Source organism: Acomys russatus, chromosome 8, assembly GCF_903995435.1.
Source record: "Acomys russatus chromosome 8, mAcoRus1.1, whole genome shotgun sequence".
NCBI classification, from domain to species: Eukaryota; Metazoa; Chordata; class Mammalia; order Rodentia; family Muridae; genus Acomys; species Acomys russatus.
This window is the reverse complement of record NC_067144.1, coordinates 1,673,928-1,695,110: the sequence shown is the minus strand read 5'-3', so window position 1 is coordinate 1,695,110 and position 21,183 is coordinate 1,673,928. Positions and strand designations below refer to the sequence as shown.

Sequence of the window (21,183 nt, the reverse complement as noted above, 5' to 3'; positions counted from 1 at the left end):
CAGTAATTGCAGTAAAGAATGAGGACCGAGGTTCTGACCCTAACAGGCAGACACAATGGGGGAGCACCTTAGTAGCCCAGGGCCTGGGAAGGGGAGAAAGGCAGGCCCCTGGGGCTTGTTCTCAGCCAGGTCAGCCAATTGGTGAGCTCCAACTTGAGTGAGAGATCCTGACTCAAAGAGCAGGATGGAAGGCAATTGAGGAAGGGATGCCATGCATGGACTTGATGTAGACACACATGCGTACACACATACACACAGAAGCAATTAGGTACATTTTAGAAGTAACTGTTTTGGGGAGGTTTTGTTTTGTTTGTTTGTTTTTTGAGGCAGGTTTCCCTGTGTAGCTCTGGTTGTTTTGGAACTCTGTAAGCCAGGCTGACCTCAAACTCACAGAGATCCACCTGCCTCCGCCTCTGCCTCCCCCTACCCTGCACCCTCCCCAGTGTGGGATTAAAGCCACCACCGCCAGGCTTGAAGTAACTGATTTAATGGGGACAACACAACGTGAGATGACTGTAAGTGGTGACTTTGTAGAGATTTGGAACAAAAGAAAACGGTTCATAACTGTAAAGTGCCTATTTATAGGCAGAGCCGCTGAAACTGATGCATGGACTGCTGTAAATACAGCCTTTACTTTCAGAAAGGAGAGCACGTTCAGTCAGCAATTCCATGTTAAATTTTCATGTGAAAACCCGTGGAGCCTGGCGTGATAGCTCATTACAATATTCAGGAGGCTGAGGCAAAAGGAGTACGAATTGAGGTTAGCCTGGGCTCTTGTCCACTCAGAGAGACCCCGTTTAAAAAATGTGGGGTTTAGCAGGTGAAGGCTCTTGCTGCCAAGTGTGATGATGTGAGTTGAAGGCCTCAGCTCCCCACATGAGGGAAGGAGAGAACAACTCCCAAAGTTGTCCTCTGACCTCTGTATGTGTGGTCCTACTAATGTGCCCCTTCCACCCTCAGAATAAATGAGTGCAGGAAAAGCCTTTATATGCAAACATCTATTATGTTGAGTTTATTTGTAGTTTCCCCAAACTAGAAACAGCTCCGATATTTCTCAAATCCGAAATAATAGCCACTGTTCAACAGTGGACTGCTAACATGCACTACAGTATGGACAGCAATCAGATTCGGAATGCTGAGTGACACCCTTCACGCATGTCAGGCTGCTCACAGCTGCTCTGTACACCTCTAGCTGCACAGGATCCACCACCCTCTTGTGGCGCCATTGTATGTGCATGCACACACACACATATACACATACTTTTTAAGTTATTTTTAAAAATCACTCATTAAAATAAGTTTTGAAATTATATGCCATATTTAAATTTGTTTATATAAAGAACTGGGAACAAAGATTTAAAAAAAATTACCAAAACGATGTGAGAGGCAATGTGTTACGTAGAACTATAGATGAAGATTTCCTTAACTAAATTTAATGCTTTTCTTAATGGCTCTTTCTTCCCCCTCCTTCTTATATTTACCAGGGCGCAGAACTCTAGCTGTAATCACCAAACTTGATCTCATGGATGCTGGGACTGACGCCATGGATGTATTGATGGGAAGGGTTATTCCAGTCAAGCTTGGAATAATTGGAGTAGTTAACAGGTTAGCAATTAAACCCAATAAAGGGCTGGAGAGTTGGTTCAGAACACTTGTTATTCTTACAGGAGACCACAGTCCCTACTGAGGGACTCACGGCCACTTGTAACTACAGCTCCAAGAGATCCCACACCCTTTTCTGTCCTCCAAGGATACCACCAACACACATGTGCATGTATAAACATGTAGGTGAGCACACATGCACACAAATAAAAATAAAATCTTTTAAAAAAATGGCATAAGGTCACAGCATTCTCATTTCAAAGCAAGTGTGAAAGTCCTCTGCAATGTGTCCTGTCCTGCTGTCCCTCTTGTCCCTGTGGACCTGTCCTGCTGTCCCTCTCGTCCCTGTGGTCCTGTCCTGCTATCCCTCTTGTCCCTGTGCTTATATTGTGGTGGAGGCCATCGCGTTATAGGACGAGGCTCACAGTGCCTCTCAGAGCACTTGTAGGCTTGAGGTATTAATATGTATGTGGAGGTCAGAGGACCAACTTGGCTGGAACCAGTTCTCTCCTACCGTTTGGGCTTTGGGGATTTAAACTTGGGTGTCAGACTTGGCAGCAAGTGCTTGTACTCATAGGCTCCTTTTAAAAATTAAAAAAAAATTTTTTCTTTCTCTGGTTTTTCTAATGGAAAATGTTTCTAAGGTAACCAGTGAGCAAAACAGAAGATGATTTAATAAATAACCTTCAAATATTCTTGCCTGCTACTTAAATTATGTATGAGAAAGGCATTGGGTAAAGACAAAAAGTGTTATCTAATTTGTATCCAATCAGGACAATTTAAAGGTGGTGGAATTGAATGGCTGTTTTCACCCCCATATCATTACTGATGCTGTGTAATTGCCAGGGTGTGACTTCAAAGGAAACTTTAAAAGATATATCCTAAAAATTTCTGGTGTTAAAAAGTATGGGGTGGGGGGGGAGGGCAACAACTACTGTTGAGTGTCTGTTTTAGACAGTTTGCAATGGTATCCTTGGAATTCTCACTGAGTAGCAGGGCTAGTGTGCTCACTTTCTCTTAGGTCAGAGCTTCTGTGTGGTAAGGAAACCAGTTGTCAAGAGACTGAGTTCTAATTCTAGTTTCTACATAGTCTGGATATAATAGACTTTAAATCATCTTTGGCCCTCAGGTCATTTAAAAACATATTAAGTGATATCTAAGATTCATTTCAAGTGTCTGTATGGTCCTCCATACATTCCTTTTCCCATTTAAAGAAGTACAGCAGTTTTCTTTTTAGGCAGGCATGTGCTATATATACTGCTATGTTCTGTATTTGTAGATGACTATACTCCAAGCTATTATTCTTGGTAGAAATTAGTCACCTGCCCATGGATAAAATATAGCTGTACAACTTACTTAAGGATTCTGCTTAATCCTTAATAATCTGCTTAATATTCAGCTTAGGTTACGTCCACAGTCAGATCCTTGGCTGTCTGTGCTTCCTTGGGAGCTCATTGCCTGGACATGAGAGCCTTGTTTTGAAGTGTAGTGATGGTGCCTGTTGTGGAACACTAGTAAGGAAGTAAGCAGCCCAGAGAAGTCAGGAAACGTCGGGTGCAAACACACATCCGAGCAGAGAAAGTGTGGTCGTGGCTCTAGTTGAACAAGTGTGTTATTTTTCAACCACAGGAGCCAGCTAGATATTAACAATAAGAAGAGTGTGACTGATTCAATCCGTGATGAGTATGCTTTTCTTCAGAAGAAATACCCGTCTCTGGCCAACAGAAATGGAACGAAGTATCTTGCTAGGACACTGAACAGGTAGTATTTTCACCTTTTGAAGATGATGTTTCCATTGTGCCAACAGTTGTCTTAGAATGTTTAGTTTCCTATGTTTTCATACTGGGCCTTACAGCTTCACTTCTGTTTTCATTGGGATACTTGATATTAAATCATGAGGTCTGCAATGAATATTGAAATAATTTTCTTAATCAGGGAGTAGAGTTTTGTTTTTGGTTTTTAGTTCACATTCATTTCTAAAATTACTATTACATGATTTAATAGTCAAAGAAAATTTGTTCAAATAAAACATTTTCAGTAGTGTTCACAGTCAAGAAGCAGTAACAGCAAATCTTTGGGAAGCCCATCAGAAGGAGTTGACACTTAGTTGAGGCCCAGATCCTGGAGTATTCTCAGTTCATTTAAAGTTGATCTGACTTCCTGGATAGGGGTAAATTTGCTTATGGGGTCTTCCTTTTTCCTTGACAGCCCCCAGAATGTAAACAGCACCAGCAATGTCATTTACCTGTCCCCATGGCCACAAAGCCACATCAATGTTCATCCCTTTATACAATGCCTGGCTTGTTGAAGTGTCACCTAGTGAATATCAAACTCTCATCTGTTTTATATGACCCATGAGAACAGTAGCGAGCTGACTGGGCAGCAGCAGTGGCCAGTGTGGGGTGCAGGGAGCTTTGGGGACTGATGTCAGGAGGGCAGTTGCAACCACAGTACCCTGACTGATCAGTTAAGAAAATGTTGACAGTTAATTGGGCTTTGAACTTTACTGAGCTATCAAGTGACTTCCAAACACTTTATATTTTGTGAATTGAATTAAATTTTTCAGTTATCACATGATATGCTTCAGATATCACATGTGATTTGACTATCATGATACTCAATTCCTTTTGCATTTATTGATAATAGAAATAATGTGAGTTCCGTGCCTCCTATTCTGAATACCTACTGACATTGTAGGAATCAGAAAACCTACCTTTTATATAAGTGACGAGAGTGAAAACCATTTTCTCTTATCCTGTAAATTGAAGGCAGATGAACTTGGATCTTAATAAGATGGATTTACTTTTGGGGGGGGGTTTGTTTGGTTGTTTGGTTGTTTGGTTCTTCGAGACAGGGTTTCTCTGTGTAGCCTTGGCTGTCCTGAGCTTACTTTGTAGACCAGGCTGTGACCCGCCTGCCTTTGCCTCCCAAGTGCTGGCAAGATGGATTTACTTGTACTATGCTGGGTACTTGTTGTAAAAGATAGGTTATTAAACCAAATTTACAGGTAGAATTGGACTGAGTGCCTTACTTTAGATTACAGTGACATGAAAATAATGTGCATTGTTTTAGTTTTATTTATGGTTTTCTAGCAATCACTAAAGGCATATGTCAAAAGTATTGAGCAAACAGTTACTTTTGTATAATTTTCTTTAGACTAAGGACTTCTAATCTAAGATTGCTTTATTTCCTGTTCTTGTGATATGGGATGAGCGTGGGGCTAAAAATTTGTTTTCTTACTCTGACAGTTACTGAAATAAGCAGAGAGTACTTCTGACAGCAAAGTTATGTAGGATTTTTACTATATTACACCATACAAGTAATTCTTCGGTAGATTGTAACCAGATGTCTTCGAGCTCGCTTCTGACAGCGTTTACAGAAGCCATCCCATCCTGTGGGTTAAGACCTCGGTTGTTTGTAGATTTCCCTTCTACTTCAGAAGTTACCTGCAGCCAAGGTTGTGGATGTGCTCCTTAGTGCTCATCCCTTAGTGCAGAGGGGGTAGGTCTCGGGACATTTGTTTCTGTTTACTCACACACAGGAAAAGATTATTCTGAAGGACGGGGAAACCAGCTAAAAGAGAGAATAAGGAATATTGAAAAGTGAGCCAGTGCTTTATTCCCTCTGGGCATGCCATGCTGCAGAACCTTTTTAGTTAGTTGTATGAACTCTCTGCTTGAGTTTTCATGGCAGCTTCATCACATAGATATGATCGATTACCTCACTATGCATTGGGGATCAGCTCCATGGGGACTGATCATCCACAATCCCTGGGTCTGTGTTAGTCTTAGTCGTAGCAGCCATCGTCCTCAGACACTTTTAAGATCTGGGTACTAGGTTTCCCTTTTGTACACATTTTTAATTGACTTACTTGATGTATCCAGTACCTAATTTTATGCTAAAACCCTGTTTTTCTAATCTTTAGGTTACTTATGCATCACATCAGAGATTGTTTACCAGAGCTAAAAACAAGGATAAACGTTTTAGCTGCTCAGTATCAGTCCCTTCTAAATAGCTATGGTGAACCCGTGGATGATAAAAGTGCGACTTTACTCCAGCTTATCACCAAGTTTGCCACAGAGTATTGTAACACTATTGAAGGAACAGCGAAGTATATCGAAACTTCTGAGCTGTAAGTAAGACTTTTTTTTTTTTTTTTTTTTTTTTTTGGTTTTTCGAGACAGGGTTTCTCTGTGTAGCCTTGGCCATCCTGGACTCACTTTGTAGACCAGGCTGGCCTCGAACTCACAGTGATCCACCTGCCTCTGCCTCCAGAGTGCTGGGATTAAAGGCGTGCGCCACCACACCCGGCTTAAGATGTTTTTACGAAGATTTGGTTGCTTGGATTGCAAAGTCACTTTTATCTTTGAAGTGACTTAGATCATCTGACTGTGATTCATTATCCATAAAGCAAATATAAATTTGTAGAAACAACAGGAGGAGGAGTATTGTGTCAGATATTTATAAATTGTGAATAAAAACATGGTAAAAGTTACAGTTTTTTTTTAAAGGAACTTAAAAAAAACTTTTTTAAAAAGACTAAACTAAAGACAAAAAACTAAAACAATGCACATTATTTTCATGCTCTCCTCAAACTCTGATCCTTGTAACAACCTCCTACATAGCTAGACTTGTAAGGCCATGCTACGAAGTCAGGGCTTTGAAATAGTTTGGTTTTTTTTTCCTAAGTTTTAAAATGAAATGCTCTCTTTCTCTCCCCTGCACCACTCTTCTCTCCCTCTCTCCCTCCCTCTCTCCCTCCCCTTCTCCTTCCCTCTCCCTCTCCGTCCTCTTGCTCTCTCACTGACTGCACATGTAGAGGTCAAAAGGCAACTATCAGAAGTTGCTTCTCTCTGCCCCTTGTGGGATTGAGGGCTTGAGCTTGGGTTTTCAGGCCTGTGTTCAAGAACCACTACTCACTGTTAACTTTTCCTGGGGAGGTACAAATGAACATCTATCTAATCACCCCAGATATCAATAATGGCTGACTTCATCAGAGTCTAGCTCATGAGACTAATGAGTATGTTGGACCTGTTTGCAGAACACTTGTAAAGAGCAGGTTACAGAAGTGTGGGTAACCTCATAATAGCTACATTGATACTGTGTCCCACCTCATGCTGCATGGAAGCCTCATGGAATCTGCCTTGTATTGTCCCACTTTCAATCTTAACCTTTTCACTGCCTTGTCTAGTCTCATCTCCCAAGATGACTTGCACCTGGAGAGAGAATAATTGCTGGATCCCTGGTGAGAATCTTCGGATTCTCTATAGCAGCGTTCCTCAACTGAAGGGTTATGACCCCTTTCAGGGTTGACAGTCCTTTCACGGGTCGCCTAAGACCATCAGAAAACACGTATATTTATATTTTACTTCAGATAGTAGCAAATTACAGTTATGAAATAGCAATGAAAAGACCTTATGGTTGGGGTCATCACAACATGAGGAACTGTATCAAAGGGTTGCAGCATTCGGAAGGTTAAGGATAACTGTTGTATACCGCATGTCAGACCTGGCTAGCACTGCTCTTGTTCTGCTCTGGTTTCCAAGTCTATCAGCGCAAAGTCCAAGATAGCATCTTGTTGCTATGCAGTGCGTGCTCAGCCATCTCACCAGCCTTTCACTTCTAAAACTGCACTAGTGCCTTTTCTATTGCTGTGATAAAACACTCTGACCAAGACAGCTTATATTAGGAAGTAGTTTTATTTGGCCTTATGGTTCCAGAGGGACTAAGAATCTATCACAATTGCAGTGGGGAAATGTGGCGGCAGGCAGGCATGTGACTAGAGCAGCAAGCTGAGGGTGACTAGGAACCTCAACACAGTGACATACCTCCCAAGCAGTGCCACAACTGTAGATGGAGGATTCAACAACATCTGAACCTTTTCATCTGAACGTTCTCAACCAAAGCACCACAAGAAAACTTGTGCTTAAAATAAATTGGGGTCAAGGTTGTTTACGCAAGAGCTTTGTCACTGACGTACATACCCAGCCCAGTTGTTTCTATAGTACACTTAAAAAGTTCTGAGTTTGAGGCTCAGAGGGACACTGTGACAGATTATCTTTTTTATGAGATTTCTTAGGAGAGATTTTTAACTTTTAACATCATAGACTGATAGGGAAGACAGCTGCATGGGGAGTAGGAGCTAAGGAGAGATCAGGTCCACATGCAGAGTGGGTCCATTCTTACAGGTTTTAGAGGAAGGAGGGTGGGAAGATTGAATGCTTTCCTCTCTTGTCCTACAGTTGACCATTGCAAGGTGTAACCAGTGATAGTTCAGTTTGAAGAACAGTCCTGTGATTAATAAGCATCTTTCTTGGCTGCCCGTAACTGGGATTTGATAAGGCAGGCATGAGCTAAAGGAACTCTTTAGTTGAGAAGATGCATCCATAGGCTTGGCCTGTAGACATGTTTGTCAGTCATTTTCTTGATTGATTTGGATGGTGGTCCTGAGTTATATAAGAACACAGGCTACGCAACAGTAGGCAGCACTCCTCCATGACCTCTTGATTCCTGCCTTCAGGTCCTGCCGTGACTTCCCTTCATAATGGACTGTATGTTGTAGGGCAGAGTAAACCCTTTTCTCCCCTAGTTGTTTTTGGTCATGGTGTTTATCATAGCAATAGAAACCTAAGTCAGAGGAGAAAGCAAGGCTCCAGAAAAAGATGTCACTTTCGTTCTAGAAATCAAGTTAGTGTCTACATTTACTATTGTTGAACCAATGTGAAAGAGCTTTACATGATGGTCTAGGCATGGCCAGCACACATAGTGTAATTGATAGTGAAAATTCAGGTGAATAAAAATAAAACATAAAGACAAAATCATCCATGTGAGATGCCCCCTGCTGTTGTACGTTGACCTGCACATTTCTCTACACATCTGCTGTGAGACAGATGAGTGCTTGTAGGTTATCAGGTTCTGTACATACTACCTCGGTGTCATTTCTCCAATCCAGTACGTCACAGACAACCTACTGCTGGCAGTATATGAAAATACCCTCTCCTTCTCTCTTCTCTCTGTCCTTATGCTCATTAAAAGAAGGGGGGAGTGCGCTTTTGATTTAAGGATAATCAGAGGCACACAGGAAGTTGCCAACAACTGTACAAAGAGGTTCCATGCATCCTCTCTCTCACAGTGTGCACATCGGAGTGAGAAAATGCATCATCCACGTGTACTAGTTTTATAGGTATGATAAGTACAAGGGTGAGGAGGATCATAAAGTATTATGCTAATGTGGGAAGGCCTCTTAGGCCAAACTGTGAAAAGGTTGGTTCTCTGCAAGGAGGCTCTGAGTAGTTAGTAAGTGAGACTGCAGTAGAGCCCCTGGGTGTTTGAAATGCCAAGACCACTGGCCATCTGACAAGTGGCAGGCCAAGAAAGAGTCATTGTATACTGTGGGTAGCAGAACTGGATGGTGGGGTCACCCGTGGTTCTCCTTGGAACCCAGATGATTCCATCATGAGCCCAGATGCTGGACATGGAGCCACAGGGTTTGTATTTACCCTGCTAGGTTTCAGTCTTGCTTTGATCTCATCCTTCCCTGCTATTTCATTCCTAAGAATGATATTTACATGTGTAAATATGAAATTTTAAAATAAAAAATTCAGTACTTCATGACATTTGGAAACGTTATAAAATTTAAATGTCAGGCTATATATTTTATTGCAGCATAGCTATACTCAAGTCATTTTCTTACAGATTGTCTGTTACTTACTGGCAAGTTTGAGTAGTTCCAACAAATACTGAAAGACCTACATATTTATTATCTAGGGGAAAAATTGGCTGACTTCTAGGTTTTGTAAATCAGCAGAAACAAAAAAGGCACTATTTCCTAGAGAAGCTGATAAACTAGCTGAAGAAAAAAGCAGGGCAGGGAAAAGCAGCTTTACAGTTTTTAGTTGCCTGAAGCCTTAGGTAGATAGCTATATACCAAATCATATGAAAACATCCATAATCCTGAAATTACTTAAAATTTAATAGTAGAGAAATGGGATCAAAGAGATTTTGAGTTGAAAACAAGAAAAACATAAAAGGGGTATAGGAAGGAAAAAGCCACACTCTGTCTTTGTAGATGACATGGTTCTTTAAAAGGCCCAACTAAGCTGGCCGTGGTGGCACACACCTGTAATCCCAGCACTCCAGGAGGCAGAGGCAGGTGGATCTCTGTTAGTTCAAGGCCAGTCTGGTGTACAATGTGAGTCCAGGACAGCCAAGGCTACACAGAGAAACTATGTCTTAAAAAAAAAAGAACCCCATTAAGTCTACTAGAAAACTCATAACCCAATTTTTAAAATCCTTCATATATATCAACAGTGTACTCTCAGAGAAAGAAATTAAGAAAAATATCCCATTCAAACAACTCCAAAAAAATTAAGTATTCAGGAAAGGAGAACCCCAGGACCCCACAAGGGGAAATCATAGGGTGTACTAGAGGGTGGAAGGAACTTCCATCCTCCTGGACCAACAAAATTTATATTTTGAAAATGGCTGTGAAACAAAAATTAATTTACAGATTTAATGGAATAACCTATTAAAATTCTGATGTCACATTTCATGGGTTTAGAAAAGCCCACATGCCAACCTCAAATTATACTGTAGAGCTGTAGTGATAAAAGACAACCTGATACTGGCATAAAAAAGACAGACAGATACACTGATGGAATAGATTAAAGAACCCAGAAATAAAATGAGAAAGCTGTTCCCATTTAACGAAAACTTGGTATATCAGCTCTAAAGAAAAAAATATTAAGAAAGAAACCCTTATTCGTTGTTGGTAGGAGTGTAAATACAGCCATTGGGTTTTTTAGAAGGCCTTCTCAGAAAATGAAACAGCCTTAAAGCCTAAAGAAAGCTATAACTTGTAGCTTGTTTTCTTTATAGTAATGTGTAATCATATAATTCATTGCTTTTCAGATGCGGTGGTGCTAGGATTTGTTATATTTTCCATGAGACTTTCGGGCGAACTTTAGAATCTGTTGACCCACTAGGTGGCCTTAACACTATTGACATTTTGACTGCCATTAGAAATGCTACTGTGAGTATGCTTAACAAAAGAAAAGGTTAAAGCTTTGTTTAAGCATATTTTAGTTGATGTCCAATTTATTTTGTTTATACTTGAAACTTTTTTCATGAATATGAACAAATTTTTTTTTTACTCCTTTGTCATGCTAAGAGGATAAGTTTTGTTTCTTCAGGGCCCTCGTCCTGCTTTATTTGTGCCTGAGGTTTCATTTGAGTTATTGGTCAAACGGCAAATAAAGCGTCTAGAGGAGCCCAGCCTCCGCTGTGTGGAGCTGGTCCATGAGGAAATGCAGAGGATCATCCAGCACTGTAGCAACTACAGTACACAGGTACCTGTGAGGCAGACAGGCTCACAGACCAGCCCTGTTCTCATGGGTGGGAGGAGAGGAGCTAAAAGGAAAAGCGTTAGTTTCCTTACCTAAGAGTGGTTTGAAATGGTGTTCTTCAATGTCAGGTCCCAGTCCTATTCACTACTCCAGTGATTATTTAATTTTCAGTTAAACGGACTGACATCTTTACTTCTTTATTACATGCAGGAATTATTACGATTTCCCAAACTTCATGATGCCATAGTTGAAGTAGTGACTTGTCTTCTTCGGAAGCGGTTGCCTGTTACAAATGAAATGGTGAGCACCGTCTTGTTTGAACACCATTAGCAAAGGCCTAAACTAGTTCTTTTTTTTCCCCAGCATATAACATTGTGATTACTTCAGGCCTGTTTCCCAGTGTACTGTGAAAGTCATAAGTACTTAACTTATTTCCAAAGAAAGGTTTTAGTAATTCTATTATACAGTACTTTTTGATATTTTAATCACTGCTAGCCTGAAACTCCCAAGTTTTCATGCAGATGGAATATTATTGCAGTTCTTGAGTAGCTGGCTCTGTTCTGTGCTGCCATTGATTTTTGTGGGAAAGTAGTTCTGTCTCTGGATTCAGTTAACCAGACATTTACGGCAGGCTCTCTTTTAGTCTGAAGCACAGCACGGTAACTTGGCCTCTGCCACATTTTGCTTGTTCTGTGACCTAATGACAAGAGTTGTTACTGTAGTGCGATGTATTTGTCCACCTCTGTCCCTTTGAAATTGCACTTATACCCCTATTTGGGTGGCAGTTTTTTTTTTTTTTCTTCTAACCACTGAAACTGCATTTGAACCTCACTTGAAGATGATTAATAGTGTTGTGAGTGTGTGCTGAGCGGCCGCTGGCCTTTATTAACAAGGCTACTGTCAGAGTCAGATGCCTGCTTGTACTCTCACACTCAACCCACCAGCAGCATAGAATCATGGGAACTTGATGGCACCGACTCTGTACCATTCAGTGGTGTTCTGGAACTTGAGACAGCACAGGGCATTCACAAGAGCCTTGCTTCCTCTTGCGCTCTTGCAGAAGAAATCATCTGGTTTTTTTTCCTCGGCATATTTCCATCTGTATCTTGTGATTTAACTAGAAGCGCTATAGCCTTGGCCAGCAAACAACCACTGGGTTAACAAGTAGCTCACATTGTGCAGCAGTTCATGTGGTACTTGATAAGTAATGTTTGATAATTTTTCTTTTGTTCAGAATTGGCAGTGGGGGAGTCAGTTTTGGAGAAAAGCTGTGACCAGAAACATTTAAAGACTAGAAGATAAAAACACTTTAAAGGTGGCCATGGTCCTGTAAACAGTCCCTTACCCTCACCAGTATTTCTGTAAGCAACCCTAATGAAACTCGGTGGGTCATTAAGGACACATGAAAGAAGAGGGACTGCTAGTTGGCGAGAAGAGAGGGCTCAGCAGGAGGGGGCGGGGCGGGGGCGAGAGGGGCATGGTGAGTATGACTAACGCACATTACAAACGTGTATGAAACACCCCACGTGAAACCAGTTATGAATAACTAGTAAACGTTCATTTTTTTTTCCTTCTTTTTAAACATTAATTTTTTTTTTTTAAGCTGAAAGAGATTTAAGCTTATTCTCTGTAAGCCTTAGGAATTCTGTAGAAGACTAAAAACATAAATTTTTACTTTTGCTTTGATTGCTGTCTCCTTGGACTTCTGGCACTGTCAATTTTAATTATGTGCTTCGTGGTTAAGGCTAAGTTATTACTAACAACCTCAGGCTTAAATATGCTTATTATCATAAAATTTGCATCTTTAATTTATACCTATTTATGAACTGTTTCTTATTAAAACTGGACATAAGCTTTGACACTGTAATGCATGGTCTGAAATTTGAATAACAGTGGTTTATTGGATTTAAAATTACATCAGGTAGATAATTTTTCATAGTAATAGTAATGCTCTCTTAATGTCATGTTTTCCTTCTTAGAAGTGCAATTTTAAATCTGAAAAGTAAATTCTTTAAATTAGAGCTAATTGTCATTGGGTGTAGAGTGTTATTTGGAGTATAATCATCAAGTGTTTGAAAATGTTTCTTATACTTTTGCAGTATTTTCTGTATACGTTTTTTATATTTAGACTTCTCAAAGTTAGGTTAGATTGGCTTTTTTTTTTATATTCGTCTTTTTTTTTTTTTGTAGGTACATAATTTAGTGGCAATTGAACTAGCATATATCAACACAAAACATCCCGACTTTGCTGATGCTTGTGGGCTAATGAACAATAATATAGAGGTAAGTCATCATTTTCCAGGGTTGGAGATCAGTTGCAGGAGGTGTGCATGTTACTGCTGGTGCATGCCTAGAAAATACGCTAACGTCATTACATTGTTCTCAGTCTTAATTCTCAGAATAACCTGGGACAAATATGTTTACTCTTTACTTACCAAACGAAAAGGACTTATTGATTAGTGTTGAAGGGTGGGATCCCTTGCATCCCTTTCAGTAACTATTATAGTTTTTTGGATTGAAGAGTATAAAACCAAGTAAATGTTTATAATTGAGGCTTTGTTTTGTTCTGAGTTTTTTGTTTGTTTGGCTGTTTGGTTGGTTTTTTTTTTTTTTTTTTTTTTTTTTTTTTTAATTTTGTTTTGTTTTTTGGCTCTACGAACTATGAAGGAAACATTCTAAGAATTACCTAGCTGCATAATTTGGAAAAGTAGTAGATTTTTCACAGGGAAGCCTCTTTTTTAATACTCAGAAAGTGAGTTAGGTAAGTTGTGTTAAATATAGGCCCCTATAGGCTGCACTGGAGACGCAGCTCCATGGCTGAGCGCGTGGGCTGCTCTTCAGGGGCCTGGGTTCATTTCCTAGCACCACAGCCATCCGTCACTCGAGATCCAGGGAGTCTGACACCTTCTGGCACCAGCGTGCATATGGTCACAGACATGCCTACAGGCAAAACACCCAACACATAAAATAAATAATTTTTTAAAATAGGCACACATTACCTTGGTTTAAGGGTTCTTGTAACATTGAAACCAACCTCAAAGGAATATTTAGTTTGGAGCAGTTTTGTTTTACTAACAGGTCATATATGACAAGTGTGTTATGGTTCTATAGAACCACTTTAGAACTTATAGAATGAACATATTATTCCATATAGTTCTGTCATCTGTTATTTTTTTCCATCTCTAACTTTTTACCTGAAGTGTTTTATTTTCTGATTTTTTTATTCTTTCATATTTTACATCCCAGCCACCCTTTCCCCTCCTTCCCTTCCCCCCACCTCCCCTCTCTCCCAGACCCACCTTCCCACCTCTCCACTCCCCCAGGCAAGGGTAGGCCTCCCAGGGATATCAACCAAACACTGCATAACAAACTACAGTAAGACCAGGCACATCAAGGCTGGATGGGGAACCCAGTAGGAGGAAAAGGATCCCACAAGTAGGCCGAAAGAGGAGTCTATGGGGTCTGATGTAGATCCTCTGCTTATATGTTATGGCCGAGTAGCTTGGTAGTGTTGTGGGAATCCTAACAGTGGGCGTGGGAGCTGTCTCTATCATCTTTTATCACTTGACAATCCATGAAAATTGAAATGGTTTACATTTTGCTTTAAAAAGTTCTATAACTAAGAAATCATTTTGGAACATTGTAAGCTTACAGATCTTTGCAAGCTTGAGAGTATTCATGAGTGTTTTCATTTAAGGAACAATTTTGATATGAGTTCACCCTATAGGCTATTCTACTACTCAGGTTTAAATCAATCAATTTTCCAAATGCCTGTAAGAGGCTGATTATGTCCTCGTTTGTATTTGTCTCTACCTACTTGTTGTGGTGCTTAGATGTTGCAGATGCTCAGCACATGATGACTTGGATCTGACGTGGGGGTCTATAGTTTTGTAACAATGTGATAATGTAGCAATGAGTGTCAGATAGGTTATAGAACAGTCTCTCAGTCTTCAGTACTATTTCCAGGAGACATTCTTTAAAACGATAAACCTTTTAAAAACAGACATTTAAGTTAGGGAGTTTTTGTTTTATTTTTGTAGTTTGACTTTTAAGACTTAGTATTCTATGAGCCATATACTTCTTCAGATTCTTCATGGTATACTGAAAGGCTGTGTTCTGTGTGGATGTGGGGACAGTTGAAGTCAGTGCTTCTTAATTTCCTAAAGAAGAGATGTTTATCTGCTGCCCTTCACTTGAGAGGCCATGGTAAGGGAGCCACATGCTGCTGATGTGTGTTGTATCCCTCAGGAGATGTGTTTGGGCAGAAAACATAGGGAAGCATTTGGCTTCATGATTTATTTGTTCTAAGATATAATCAATTACGGCATAAGTCCCAAGAGTAAAACAATAAATGCATGTTGCTCCACACTGTAAGTAGGCCCATATCTCAGTATTCTGATAATCACAAGAACTTGGTTGCGTATTACAGGAACAAAGAAGAAACAGGCTAGCCAGAGAACTGCCTTCAGCTGCATCGCGAGATAAGGTAATGAATAAAACTGTTGGTAGAGCTTACTCTCCCTACCCGAAGGTCAGCCCCAGCCGGTGTATGTCTCTGTGAGAATGTATTTTTCTTCCTCTGTCTCTAATAGTTTAAGGGGTGTTGCAGTAAGAGTGTACATGTTTTTAAAGCCTTTGAATAATTTAATTGGAAAGGTTTCAGAGGTTTTTTTTAATTCATATTTATTCAACAGTGATTTTATCATAAGGGCTTTTGGAAAGACAAAAAGGAAAGACAACTGTGTACGTAATAAGTTTTAATTTTTGGCAGTAACTTTCAACAGTTGTTATACCTCTTACGTTGCATTCCACCCACCCCACCCACCCACCCCCAAAAAGCAGCAGCAGCAACTTTTGTGTTTGGGTTTTCTTACTTGTTCATCTGCAGAAAATCTTAACAAGTGACAGTGGTATAGGAAATAAAACAGAATACATACTTTATCTCCATGGTTACTTTTGTTTTTATATTTTACTATTTCATTGTAGAGGGAAAATTTTGTCTATAAAATGTTTCCAACTGCATTTTTGGCATCCTTGATTTTTTTCCCCCTGCATTTTTGCCTTTAGTCTTCTAAAGTTCCAAGTGCTTTGGCACCTGCCTCCCAGGAGCCCTCCCCTGCTGCTTCTGCTGAGGCTGATGGCAAGGTCTGTTCTGATTCCTAATCTAAGCCTGCATGCCTAGTTTGGAGACAGTACACTGAATAAAAACAATGTTAATGTGTGATATTGTGGTTAACCTAATCTAAATACTTAAATTATATAACAGAGTATATAGCAAAGTATTGTTGACATGCTTTCCTTTGCTTGCTATTTAGAAGATAAACACAGAAAAATGATTCTAAAAGGAAGTTATCTTTTAAAATTTCAAGTCATTGCTATTTAAATCTTGCTTGTTAAATTGCATGTTTTAACATATCTTTTAACAGTTAATTCAGGACAACAGAAGAGAAACTAAAAATGTGAGTCTCTGCTTCAGAGGGAAATGTTGGTGCCTTTGGTTCTTACTAAAACACTTCAAGTTCATCAAGAACTTGTTTGTACAGTGGCCTCCATTTTTGTTGTCTGTGTTATGGTCTTAATGTTCTTTTATCTAACGCTTATAAGGTGGCATTAGTCTAGCTTTAACCCTGTTTTAACTACTAACAGTAGCCTTTCCTACTGCTCTTACCCTCACGGTTAGCTTTCAGTGTCTTCTCTTGGTAGAGACGGAGATTTCAGGGATGGAAATGGAACTGGGGACATTTCCTCTGTAAGGTCTGAGCTCTACCCACGCCAGTGCTTCCATGTGCAGAATTGCACATGTGCTTTCAAAGTTTGAGCAAATTCAGAACATGGACACTCTGAGAATGTAATGCTCGTCAGTTCTCAGAGAAGTAGGGTGTGCAGACCTAGTCCATTTCCACTCTTTTCTTCTACTACTTACTTTCTAGGTAGCCTTCCCACATACCTGTCAGCCGTGATCTTCAAAGAACCATGTACATCACTGCACTGCCCTTAGGTCATTCGTGCCTCACTTTCCTTATAATCTGTGTCTATTTAGCAGGCACTCAGTAACATCTATATTCAGACATTGCTTACTTTTATATTTTTGACACTTTGGTAGATTTTCCAAACTTTAATGATTCCCCAAACTACTTTTTCTTACAGGTGCCTTAGCATTCTTCCATTATATTTGTGTGATTCAGTCTTCTGTTACATTTACGAGATCTTAAAGAAGATCTAAAAGTATCTCTTAAGTGTTGTTCTGTTTTTCTCACTATAGTAAATAGTCACTTTTTCTTTTGGAAATCAAAACCCCATAAAATAAGGCTGCAGAGACAATTGGGATGAAAGGTAGCAATGGCCTCTTTCACTAGATCTTTTCTCAGGAGTACAGACCATGAGGGTGCTTATGTTATGTTTCACCTTTTAGATGGCTTTTTATTGTGATAGTTGGGTCTAAGGGTGTAGTCTTTTATTAAAATGGTCCACTTTTACTTTTGACTATGAAGGATATAATCTAGTTTTAGAACTATGTGGAGCCGTAAGCTCACAGCACTATAAGATCATATAGTTCAGTGGTGAAGTGTTTGAATTACTCTGATGAGGTGAAAGCAAGGGCAGTTCTGTTTCCTTGTGTAAACTTTGAAGGCATGGGGGAAATGGAACATTTTGAAAAGTTAAAAAATGATGAATAAAATTTATTAAATAGGACCTGAATTGGCTATTGACTTGCAGACAGCTTCAAATAGGACCCCTCAGGTTTCTGGTGACAAGTGCCACCATCATCTCTGACTTCATTATCTGTCTGAGTAAATTCCAGATAGGTCCTGCCTGTATGTTCTTGATTACCATCAAAGAAAGTGACCCTCACTTGCTGTCAGATCTAGAGTACAGGTTTGGAACGTGTTTTCAGGTTGCGTCTGGAGGTGGTGGGATTGGAGATGCTGCGCAGGAACCAGCAACAGGCAACTGGAGAGGGATGCTGAAAACTTCAAAAGCTGAAGAATTACTTGCTGAAGAAAAATCAAAACCTATTCCAATTATGCCAGCAAGTCCACAAAAAGGCCATGCTGTCAATTTGCTAGATGTGGTAAGCCATGGCAATTTCATTTAAATCTCCAAGTGAACCAAGTTAGTAGCAGACATTCTCTAGGCAGAGGAAATTAAAGTCACAAAAATTTTAACTTTTAAATATTAAATGTTGCCACTTCAGAATGACACAGAAGTGATATTTTCCCCTTATCCTCTTTTAGCCAGTTCCAGTTGCACGAAAACTGTCTGCCCGTGAACAGCGAGACTGTGAGGTTATTGAAAGACTCATCAAATCGTATTTTCTAATTGTCAGAAAGAATATTCAAGATAGGTTAGTATTCAATATATATGTCCTGCTGGATGAGTTCATGATGTTTTTAAAAATGCGTTAAAACTTTTAGATTAGCTTTGATTCTAAATGTTAACTGTGGTAACAAGACAAAGAATGATTAGGATATTGTGTACCACCTGGAAAAATTTTTACAAATAAAAGTATCTGGGAATAGTGAAAATATATCTGTGATCACAGGTATAGGAAGACTCCACCTCAAGCAGAATGATCGCAAATGTCAGGCCAGCCTGCGCCACCCATCCTGACCCACCTCAAAAGAAAAATAAATCAGGAAAGGGAGCAGTGTGGTATAGCATAGAATAGTATAGAATAGCATGTAGTTGAGTGTTTGTGTTCATGAGGCTCCAGATTCAATCCCACACGATGCTCTGAGTAATATTTTTGTGTTCTAGTTGTCTACATGATTACGTCGTATTACCTTATTCAGGGTAAAGCACACCCCTTGTCAGTCATAGCTTTCTATCTGCCTCGGCTCTAATATACCATGTCTGTGAACTAGCCTATCAGACATTTCATATCAGTGGGAACACAAGAATTAATATGTGGCCTTTTGTCTGGCTTCCTTCCCTTGTGGGTGTCCCTCCCCTTTTAAAAAAGCATTTGAGAATTCCTTTTGTTTTGATCATTTTCACTCTAACTCCCCCAGTTCTTCAAAGTTCCATCCCCCCTGCTCTCTCTCACCCAGATTTGTGTTTCTTTTTTCCTTCCCCAGTCATGGCCATTCTGTGCGGCCTGGTACTCTTGGGTGTGTGCACTTGGACTGAGCAGAGCTGACTTAGCACTCTGACCCTCTCCCAACACCTCTGCTGGGGATGGAAGTCTGTACCCACGCCTTTCCTTATGCTCAGGTTTTGGTCTTGACTTAGGCCTGCCCTGATCTTGTTCATATTTGCAGCCGCCCTGCTACATCCAGAAAAGCTTCCTTTCACCCACCGCCTCTTCCACAGTGATCCTTGACCCTTGGGAGGAGATAAAGGTGCTCCAATTATGGTTTAACATTGTACAGTGTCTGAATTCTCTGCATCTTGGCCACTTGCGGGTCTCTATGTTAACATCTGTAACATAAAGAAATTTCTCCGATGAGGGTTAAGAGGTGTACAGTCTGTGAGTATAGTGATGGGTCATGAGGAACTGGTTTAATGCTATTTCCACTTAGTATATAACAGTGGTCAGTTCTCTTCTAGGGTCTTTGATCTGTCTAGCCATGGCTTCTAGGCCCAGGAATGGTGCCAGGTATGGGGTTTAGAGCAGGCCTTCAATCTAGTCCAGCGGTCAGTGTGTCTTAGAGCTTGTTGACACTACATCCTGGAGCGGCGCTTTCTTTTTACAGTTGAATATAATACTGGATTATGATAAGCCATGGTTTTATATCTACTCATCACACTATGAATGAATATTTGTTTCTTCAGTTTTGCCTGTTAAGAATAATTATCATTGTTGTGTTTCATGAGTGAGATGAATGAAGCTAAAATACCAAGGATTTTGACTTAGTTTAATGCTTCATTAAATGAACACTTAAAAGAGTATCTGTTTTATTAGGTATGTTAAATATCCAGTTCTTATTTAACTTATTTTACAAAGCCATATTCTTTAAAGTCTAAACCACTGGTTATTCTTAACCTCCCTAATGCTGCACATGACCCTGTAATACAGTGACTCCAACCATAAAACTATTTTATTGCTACTGTTATGAATTGCAGTATAAATATCTAATAGGCAGGATATCTGATATGAAAGGGTTGTTTGACAGACACCCAAAGGGGTTGCAACCCACAAGTTGAGAACCACTGGTCTAAATTTTTGAAAATAGAATGATTACCAAAACTTCATAATTTGACTTTGCTTTGCAGTGTCCCAAAGGCAGTAATGCACTTTTTGGTTAATCATGTGAAAGATACTCTTCAGAGTGAATTAGTGGGGCAGCTGTATAAATCATCCTTATTAGATGACCTTCTGACTGAGTCTGAGGACATGGCACAGCGCAGGAAAGAAGCAGCTGATATGCTAAAGGTAACTATTGCGTCTTTTCAGTTTCTCTCTCTGGGATGTACACACACAAAATTAAAACTGCATTCTGATCTTGCCCCACCCCCCATTGGTACATGATTAGACTCAAATTCTAGAGAAGATAACTACTTTTTTTTTTTTAAAGCATTGAAAATGGAAACACTTCTTTACAAAAATCAAATTAACATTGTAACTTGAATTTTATTTTCTTTTAATGCAGGCATTGCAAGGAGCCAGTCAAATTATTGCTGAAATCCGAGAAACTCATCTTTGGTGAACAGAACTGTTCAACACCCAGACTTTGTTGACTTGAACCTGCTGGCTACTTACTGCCTACCTGAGTGATTTATTTATGAACTCTTGTGTATTGCAGTGTGTGAGTTTGCTCATGTGAAGACTGGCTATAAGCTGAAAAGTACACTCTGCATTATGAAACAGATCACATGTTTAATTCACATTTTTCATGTTCCCTATGTACATGTATATCAAATCTGTCCGTTTCAAACTTACAAGAACAACTGATATTCTACATGTACAGAGCAGTTTGCCTGCGTATATGACGGCCCATGTAACCTTTTCAGTCTTAAAGCTGCAGCTGTCGTCCTCAGAAAAGAAACTCCAGGACATTTCATGACTATAATGCATGCACTATTTATATAGACTGGCCTGGCTTTAGAAGATGGGGCTTGACAGGTTCCTCACATAATCAATGTATCCATCCATGTATCCTCCTTTTTATAGTCTTTGAAAACAAAAACAAAACTCTATAACTTTTGCTGTCTTAAGTAATGTATAAGATCTGAAAGACTCATAAAAATGTAGGAACAGATGTGTAGTTAATGGCTCCTGTGTCTACACTGCCCT

At 39.8% G+C, this 21,183-nt stretch overlaps 1 protein-coding gene across 21 annotated transcripts in view; it reads left to right on the top strand.

Moving 5' to 3' along the window:
* The window catches only part of Dnm1l (dynamin 1 like), a 52,140-nt gene extending 31,260 nt beyond the window's left edge, over positions 1–20,880 (top strand). For 9 of the 21 annotated variants that reach the window (XM_051150580.1, XM_051150569.1, XM_051150579.1 and 6 more), the window contains 13 exons: positions 1,485–1,605; positions 3,232–3,363; positions 5,528–5,734; positions 10,513–10,633; positions 10,794–10,949; positions 11,157–11,246; positions 13,137–13,229; positions 15,376–15,432; positions 16,014–16,091; positions 17,842–18,018; positions 18,182–18,291; positions 20,163–20,322; positions 20,540–20,880. In XM_051150580.1, the coding sequence (XP_051006537.1) occupies positions 1,485–1,605; positions 3,232–3,363; positions 5,528–5,734; positions 10,513–10,633; positions 10,794–10,949; positions 11,157–11,246; positions 13,137–13,229; positions 15,376–15,432; positions 16,014–16,091; positions 17,842–18,018; positions 18,182–18,291; positions 20,163–20,322; positions 20,540–20,596 (1,559 nt within the window). In that variant the 3' untranslated portion in view covers positions 20,597–20,880. Of the gene's footprint in view, positions 1–1,484; positions 1,606–3,231; positions 3,364–5,527; positions 5,735–10,512; positions 10,634–10,793; positions 10,950–11,156; positions 11,247–13,136; positions 13,230–15,375; positions 15,433–16,013; positions 16,092–16,372; positions 16,406–17,841; positions 18,019–18,181; positions 18,292–20,162; positions 20,323–20,539 lie in introns of all 21 variants that reach the window. The other 12 variants (XM_051150584.1, XM_051150582.1, XM_051150583.1 and 9 more) reach the window with 3 other exon arrangements.
* The last annotated feature ends 303 nt before the right edge of the window (positions 20,881–21,183 follow it).